Raw genomic sequence first — 9,204 nt, 5'->3', positions numbered from 1 at the left:
AAAAAAAAAAAAAAAAAAAAAAAAAAAAATATATATATATATATATATATCCAAGCAATGGAATATTATGCAGCCACAAAAAATATTTATGAAGAGCATGAAAACATTTGAAAAGTGTATTGCTAAGAAGGAGGAGAAGGAATGGTATTCTTTTTTCAGTTTTGTTCAAAAAAATTGTACATACACAGCAATCTACTTAGTGTAAGGGTTTTCCACTTTAACAAATTATATCCTTAGGTTAGGAGTTCCAAAACAACAGAAATACATTTAGTTATTTATTTTCGGATTCTATGATTTCTCACACGTATTTACTACTCAGGATAACTGTGAACACATGGCAAATTAAATATCCTGAAAATGTTTCCTAATTGCTTCCACTTCAGAAGACGATTACAGGGTGGTAAAAAAAAAAAAAAAAAAACTTGACTCAATCTTCAAAATTATCCCCAAATCATCACCATTTGAATTTCAGATTTTAAACTATTTTCCCTTATTATTTGAGTTAAAAATGCAGTTTCAACAAGCAGAACTCCTCTGAGTTAAAACTATGTCAACAAAATGATATATGGAGGTACTAAAAACAACTAAAAATGTTGTGCTAGGTAGCCCATTAGTTTATATTAATACATATTCATTTGCATCACTTTGGTCTCCTTCCTCTCAATTTTAGGAAACGTATCGGGAGAAACATATTCAGAGAGTGGAACATAATTATCCTCAAAACTCTTTTTCTTAACTAATGAGAACCTACTGTATAGCACAAGGGACTGTACTCAATGCTCTGCGGTGACTTAAATGGGAAGGAAATCCAAAAAAGGGATCTATGTATACGTATAACTGATTCACTTTGCTATACAGCAGAAACTAACACAACGTTGTGAAGCAACTATAAAAACTAATTTTTTTAGTTTTTAATTTCCAATAAAAATTAATTTAAAAAAAAAAAAAAAAAAAAACTTTTCCTTTGTGCCTTGACCTGTGGAAACAACACGGGGATTACAGGTCAGACAAAAGTGAGGAAAGACTCATGGGATGAGAATCTGTTCTGTAGAATTTACAAAATACAGCTGTGATCCAACTCTCTTAAGTCTTAACTGCCTTTAGACGGAAACTGAGGTGGGCAGTCCCCAGCAGGGTCTGTTTTATATCAGAGAAAGATAGTGAAAGGGCCAGAGTCCAAGGACTCAGCTCTGAGTGCCACCCCTCCACCCGTGCCAGAGTCCCCTCCCAGCTCAGTACATAGGGCTGTGTACCTTGTCCTTTGTGATTCACTTCTTTGGCTGCTATCACTTTATTCAAGACTGAAGTGAGTGGCTCGTTCTCCCCAATCACATGGGATGTTATCAGGGGTGACATGATTAGCTGCCTCTGCCGGATATAGGTTTCCATGGCAATTCTGGGAAAGTCAGAAATGACTGGTAAGGAAAAAAGAGTTAAGTCTCTGCAGCACAGCCTCAGATAGTGGTGGGTCCGATGCGCATCAGTTGGAAATATAAACAGTAGAGGAACCTAACTACAGGATACTTTCCATCTTTATTTTCCCACCGGGGGCCTATCTTAGACACCAAATTCATCTTGAAATGACTTGGGGGAGTGAGGGGATAAATAAACCCCAAGAACAAACAAAACTGATGGTCAAATGTTAACAACTAAAACCAGGGGCGATGCTTGATGCACTTTATAAGGTGGGAGAGGCTGCGGGAATGGAATGGTAGATGGACGGAGGAAGGGGCAGGAAGACCCAGCCTCCGGGTCCTGGCTCTACTTGCCAAGTGAGCTCTGCTAGAGTCTCCCCTCTGGGCCTCAGTTTCCTCATCTGTAAGGAAATGGGCCAGGATCACATGCCTGGAAGGCCCACATCTAGTGACAAGACTCAATGTACAAGAGCGGTATGTACGCAGCGGCTTCGGGATGGTGTTCGTGGAACCCCACACGATGAAGAACTATGCTTAGGGTTGCAATGGCACAGCCACCAGCAAACAAGAGCCACTTTAAAGATCACATCTGGCTGAGGCTCATACAGGGGGATCAAAGAGCCAAACACAGCCCCCATTCTATGGGAAGCACAAGCGCTATCAATAACTACATATCAGCCGGGCGCAGGACAACGGTGGCCAGTCTTCTCTGCTGTGGTTTCCTTCTCTTGCCCACGACACACAGGCCAGCTTTCTCTGCAGGGTTCAGACCTGTACCCTGACAATAGGGGGGAAGCATTCTGCAATATGTTCCTGAAAAGTGGGATTGCGACAGTCTGAGTTGTTTTCAAATGACTCCCTCTTAGACTAGCAGGATACACGCATAAAACTCTCCCAATATAATAATCACTACAAAGCTTTCGAGGTGAGTTATGAAAGCATTTGCCATAAATCTTAGGAGTTCTACGCCAGAGGCTGTGATGTGCATCGTGAAAGCTGCAGTGGCTGTTGGCCACACAGTGAGTGGTAATCAAATTAGGGCTGGGCTCCTTGGAGACTCAAAGCTTGTATTATTATGCGGTGGAGACAGTCTGAAAGCTCAGTTTCAGCAGGGCTGCTTAGGTAAGAGCTGGTTCAGAAAGTAAGCGGGGAGGCACATAACCAAAGAAGAAACCCACCTCAGAAAGTGAGACAAATACAGAGAAACACATTTGAGGTAACTCATATCCATAATGTGGCTCCTATTTTATATACATTTATAATATTATTTGTATGGAGTAGAATAAATTTCATACTCATGAATGCTGCCCCGATAATTCATATATATTGAAACATATATAATATTATATATATTATTATATAATATTTCATATAACTCCCACATCCATGAATGCTGCTCCTAGTACACATATACATATAAAATATACATATATTATACATAGGACATAATTATAATATATGTATATATAATAGAAACAACATTCATGGATATGAAAATTATTTATATTTATCACAAGTATATTTATATTTTATGTATTTATAGGTTCACATTTATGCTATATATTTTATTTAATATTTATTATATTTACATAAGATATTGTAATATAGTTGGTTTAATATATGAAATCATTTGATTTAATGCATTAATATAAAATTATATATTTTAATATATTACATGTATTAATTTAATATATCACACTTATTTAATATACTTAAATATACGTATTTACACTGGGAGCAGCATTCATGAATTTGAAAGTTGTGTCATAATTCACACTAGCACTAAGCTACATAAAATATTTACCTCACCATATTCTTGGAGGGTCAGTGTATAGGTGGTAGGATACTAGATAAGTACATATTTTAAAAATAATTAATAGCAGCTTCTGGATGAGAAGGGAAGTACTACTTAGCACAAACTATTTATACTATTATATTTAGAAACTTATCCAAAAGTGCTGGACTTTAAAATGAAAGATAAGGATTTTTAGACTTTAAATAAAATTACATATAATACCTATTTATTGTAGAAAGAATAGTAAGCAGTTAAACCAAAAGAGGGGCTAAATCACCTAGAGTTACACCAACAGAAATAATCACTGTTAATTATGGAGTATATTCTTTGAAATTTCTAAATTTTAAGGTTTTTAATGCATTATAACAATTTATATTCTTATAAGTAGTATTTATACCCACTGAACGCTGAATATCATATATTTTTAAAACTTCGTCAACCCCAAAACTAAACCTCATTGTTTCATTTGCCTTTCATTGATTCTCAATGAATTTATAGGCCATTTCTTTGCATGTGTATGTTTCCTTCTTACTTCCTTATGAACTTGTATTAATTCCTTACAATTTAGAAATATTTATTCTTTTTCATAGACATTGCAAAGAGTTTATTAAATTTTTTCTATGTATAAGTTGTCTAAAATTTCTGTGTGGCGAAACCTATCAATTTTTCTTCTTTAGGTGAATCTTTGGTGTCTGAATCAGAAAGGCCTCCCACACATCACACCGTATAAAACTTTTGTTTTCCTATAGTACTTTAAGATTTTTGGCTCTTACACTTATATATGTTATCATCTGGAATTTACAGTGGTATAAGGTGGGAGATGAGGATCTAACTTATGTTTCTTAAATGGTTAGCTAATTTTCTCAAACACTACCTTTTGCAGAGTTTATCTTTCTCCACTGATTTTAAATTATTTTAAAATAATTAAAATATATATATAACCATATTACTTATTACTAATAAAATCACATATTAACTCAAATATCCTTGGGCTGGTTTCTGGAATTCTCGGTTTGTCATATTGATCTGTTGTGGTGGCCGCATACTGGCCGAGACAATCAATTCTTCTCACTGACACGACTGCCCTGTTAGGAGTCAGATCCAGCAACGTCCCAGCCACCTGTGCGAGGTCAGTGGCGCATGCTTGCTGGAGTATGAGCCAGTCATGATGTTCACACGTACGCTCCTTCAGCGTTACGGGGATAGAGAGTAGCTCTCCAACGTCCCCCAGTGGCCCACCTGGGGCTCCAGCTCCTGAGACTCAGTATGGGGAGCTGAGTGCAGCTCTGCGGGGAAAGCTTCCATGCATTCCCAGGCTGGCTTCCCTCCGCTTGCAGGAAAACAAGGATTAGTCTACCCTTCACTCTCGCATCTCCTAAACCTTTGTTACTCAAAGTGTGATCCCCAGACCTGCAGTAGCAGCATCACCTAGAAGCTTGTCAGATGCAGACTCCAGACCCACCAGATCGTGTTTTCCATTCTAACAAGATCCCAGGTAATTCATATGCAGGTTACAGTCTGAGAAGCCCTGTGCTATTCTACTCGATTCCTCGTCCTCTGTGATACCTGTTCCACAGGACAAAGTACAGACAAACTTTGGCATTTCTGGCATTTAAATGGCACCATGGTCTGGTAGGTTTGCCCCTTATGTTCCTTTGGTCATTTCTGTAGAATCAGGAAAGTTCAGTTACCCTCTTAACGGAGCGCCACATGAAGGACTTTGAATAAAGTCTTCTGTCAGCTCCGCTCTGACAATCTTCCCGCTTAAGAGCTTTCCTTTTCTAACTAGGCAAAAGGTTCCTAGCACCTGGTTCTAACACACCATCCAAAGGCCTAATCCAGGTCTCAAGTCACCTGGGATAATGCCACAGTACTTACTGCTGAAACGGAATAAAATGTTGCTTTTCTTCATCATCCACCTTCCCATGTATGATATCGGTAATATCCATCACTAGGAAAAAGACAAAGCTTAATTAAAGAAACTAATTGCTTCAGGCCTCAGCGAGGAACTATGGAAGATTACAGTATCAGCAAACATAGAACCCTGGAGGAAGAAAGAGAGCGAGAGCGAGCAGGGACGTTTCTTTTCTTTCTTTGCCAATGATGACTCCCAGTGTCCCCAGCCTAGCAGGAGATCAATTCATCAGGGGCTCAGGCAGGGGCTTGGGTATTCTTGGATCAACCCTGCAGACGACCTCCTTTAAAACATTCTACGAGACCAAGTTGGTGAATTCTTGAGTCACGTGACACTGACCCTTTTTAGTAAGCCTGCGTTCCAAGACCCAGAGAACACTCTTTTTTTTTTTTCTTGGCAGGAGTGTCAATACAATAAAAGACCTGGGAGAGGAACTCAAGACTTGCAGTGGTCCACCGTCCCTCGGATTTGACATTTTCTCACCTGGTTTCCACATAAATGAAGGGCACCAGGGCACTAACAGCACAGACTAGAAGACCATATAGTGATTTGGTCTTTGATGCCCGGTAGGCGCTATTAAGGAAGCGCTGTTGTAACCCTACTGCATGGATTATCTTATTTATACAAATATTATTATTAGCCCTACTTTAAGAGATGAGGAAACTAACTACAGGAAAGGTAGGTAATTTTCCCTAGGTCAGAAGTTTAAGTGGTAAAGCCAGGGTATGAACCCAGTGATTACAGGGCCAAACCATTTAACCTAACTATGCCTGCTGCCTAGAGCACTAATAAGTGGGCCATTCACTCTACAGCTGCTGAGGTTAGGCAAGGGCCATGGCAAGAAGCCATTCCTTGGTTAATAAATTACAATCTAGCCATAAAACACACACTAACGAGCCACACCACAGGTAATCCGTTTGGCGATTAAAAGAAATACTGAGATATGAGACAATAGTCATTAGAAAAACTAAAGACAAGAGAGGAGATGCTTTCTCAAATCAACCCGAACATATAGTGCATAAGGGTTGGGAATGAATAGTTAGTGAAAGGAAGCTGTAGAAAGCAGGGCATGACACCAACTTGCTATCAGCCCTTAATAGACCCCTGAAAACTGCATGCGCCCGTGCGTGTGCACATTGGAGAATTTGTATTTGAACCCCCAAATAGGCAGTTCATTTGTGAATGACATCATCTAGTTACTCCTAACTTCTGGTGCTTGGCATCAAGGCTCAAAGTAAATGAATCTCCACGCCCTGAATGAACACACATACACCCTGAAATGGAAGGGCAAATAAAAGCCTTGAGCTTAACGTTTGAATCTCTATGGTCCAGTTTGAAAGACAACGACCTCGAATATTCCTGAAATCTTTTATGAAAGAATAGACTGCCGAATAGATGGCTAAGCAGTCCTGGGCCAGGGTTCCTTGCCTTTTCTGGGCTTTTATTTCAATTCACTATCAGGAAGTAGTGCTGTTCCCTCTAGACAGAGCCTGGCCAACCTTGAGAGCAGGTGCAGTGCAAGGCCGTTCAAGGGATGCATGAGGCACACAGCCTCCTGGGGTACAAAGGCTGCCTCACCAGCCACGTAACCCACAGGTCAACCCTGAAAACGTGCAGTTTCTGGGCCCTCGTTCCAGGGGCAGAATTGATGGCTTTCAAACCTACTTAGGGACCAAAGTGTCGGTGCAATACCAAAAATATATTTCCTCCATTTAACAAACTACAGAGGAAAATGGAGGGCCTCCCGGAAGGTTATGGAGTTTGATTTAAGCCAAGGACGCTCTTTGAAAGCAATGTTACCTTGGAAGAGCCAATTTCCTAGACACACAAACCACTTTCCCAGGAGAATTTTATTCAATTAACATCAATACGCAGCCGCAGTCAGGGAAAATTACAACAGTCACACGGAGGCTTTACTGAGAGGGCCCTGCTGTGTACAAGACACAGTGCTGGGCGGTGAGGGAGAAACAAAGGAGGGGCATCTAGGTGAGGACACAGAACCCACAAAAAGCTACGTGGCAGTTTCAGGCAGTAAACGCGGTGTGCCTGATACTAGCAACCAAATTCATCTTGCACTGTCTCTGAGTCTCCTCTCTCCTTCCTCCCTCTTCTCTGTATTTCTTTTAATTTTTTTTTTATTGTGGAAAAATATACATAACATGAAATTTGCCATTTTGACCATTTTTAAACGCACAGCTCAAAGTGGTATTAAAAACATTCACATTGGACTTCCCTGGCGACGCAGTGGTTGAGAACCCGCCTGCCAGTGCAGGGGACACGGGCTGCTTAAGGCTGAATGACATTCCCCCGTATGGAAAGACCATTTTGCCTATCCATTCATCCGTCAACAGACAGCTGGGCTGCTTTGGCTATTGTGAACAACGCTGTGGTAAACGTGACTGTGACAATATCTCTTTGAGACCCTGCTTTTAATTCCTTTGGGGATACAGAAGTGAGATTGCTGGATCCTAATCTAATTTTTTGAGGCCCCACCATACTGTTTTCCCAGTGGCCATACCATCTTACATCCATCTCGGGTTCTTTCTGTACCTGCCACTCCAAAGGGTCTTCGGAGTCCACATGTGTGCTTTTTGCCCTCCTTCAGCTCCATGTGGCCAACCCGGACAATCTGGCATACGAGGCTGATGCGGGGCCGGATGAGGTCTGTGCTACTGAGGTCCTACAGGGGCAGAGAGAACAGAAAAGGATGTCACCCTACATCACCCTGTCACATTCATTTCTCTTTTCTTTTCACTCTACAATAAAACACCGTTCAGAGCGTACTTCCTAATGCTGAAATATCAGAAGGACTCCTCTCTTCCCCCTATCCACCCAAGAACTATCATAGCATCAGAGAAAAATGACTGTATTCAAAAAAAGAATTTTTAAAAATTCCCCAGCTCCTACTTCAAATTTATAAATCAGATTGTATTCAATCTCAAGTCTCCAGTTTACGCAGGGTATGTAAAAATGGGATCCCTTGTCATTGTTACTTTATATCCTGGCCAGGGCATATCCGAGCACCAGAGACGTTTCAGTGTCAAACGAAATTAAAACTTACAAGACATTGACATTTACTGGGTATCTACACATGCTGGTGATATTTCATTTCACCTTCCAAATAATCCTGTGAGGCAACTATGACACAGAAATTTACATGCATTGCTTTCTGCAATTATTCATCTGTTTCATGAGAGATATCCATCGAGAGCTTCTGGGTGTGTGTTGACTAATGAGAAACGTGGCGATGAAATGTCTGTCTTTTTGGGGCTCATGCTCTATGCTTGTTTGTATTCCTAAGGATGGGTGAGTAAACCCACAAAAGAGCTCACATATCTCATTTGCTTTAATACCAGAAATGATTTAACTGCATCTCAAATTCTTTTCATGAAACGGCTATCCAAGGCCTCTTTACTGAATCAAGAATTACTTTTTAAACAAACGATCCATATCTATCCACTATAATCAAATTAACTCAGGTCTCCAAGATAGGAATATATACCGATGACGATATTCACCTTGAATTTCTACTCTAGGTTTTGTGAAGTTTCTATTAATAGAAACATAAAGATTTTAAGTGACTGGTTACATAAACTGGGGCACACTGATATTATTTAATAATATACAATCATGTATAAATGAAGTTTCTGTAGAATATTCAATGACCAAAGAATCGGTCACATTTTATTTCATTGAAAAAGTTGGACATGAAATTTGCATATAGGAGGAGCCTAACTGGTGGGGGGAGGAGAGGAGGGGGTGAATTGCAACTATTCTGAAATGGTATTGATTAGAAGATGGACCAATGATTCAACAACACCTTTTTAATGTGTTGTTGTTGTTGTTTTTTTAAATAATGTACGCATTGACTGATAAACGCCTTTTAATTTCAGGGAAAAAAACCCTCACATATCTCAGAATTGAGGAAATACTCTGCGTGTTGGGGAGAGGTTTTGGGAAGAGTTCTAAGCTCTTTTTTGTCGGTGTTTACTAGGTGATGAAGATGTGGATGGGTCAGTACAGGGATAGTAATACACCACTTTCCTCATAGGGGTAGGAGGTTAACAGATGGAATGAAC

General features: G+C 39.9%; 1 protein-coding gene across 6 annotated transcripts in view; it reads right to left on the bottom strand.

Annotated features, from left to right (window-relative positions):
- DOCK5 (dedicator of cytokinesis 5) overlaps positions 1-9,204 on the bottom strand; it is a 161,922-nt gene that overhangs the window by 97,658 nt on the left and 55,060 nt on the right. For all 6 annotated transcript variants that reach the window (XR_003003579.1, XM_024747671.1, XM_024747672.1 and 3 more), the window contains 3 exons: positions 7,676-7,805; positions 5,089-5,161; positions 1,254-1,396 (listed from right to left, as the gene is read on the bottom strand). Coding sequence is in view for 5 of the 6 variants with exons in the window: in XM_024747671.1 (XP_024603439.1) it covers positions 1,254-1,396; positions 5,089-5,161; positions 7,676-7,805 (346 nt within the window). In the remaining variant the exon portion in view is untranslated. The remainder of the gene's footprint in view (positions 1-1,253; positions 1,397-5,088; positions 5,162-7,675; positions 7,806-9,204) is intronic.

The sequence above is a fragment of the Neophocaena asiaeorientalis genome, unplaced genomic scaffold, assembly GCF_003031525.2.
Source record: "Neophocaena asiaeorientalis asiaeorientalis breed wild unplaced genomic scaffold, Neophocaena_asiaeorientalis_V1.1 scaffold429, whole genome shotgun sequence".
NCBI classification, from domain to species: domain Eukaryota; kingdom Metazoa; phylum Chordata; class Mammalia; order Artiodactyla; family Phocoenidae; genus Neophocaena; species Neophocaena asiaeorientalis.
This window is presented reverse-complemented; position numbering and strand designations above follow the sequence as displayed.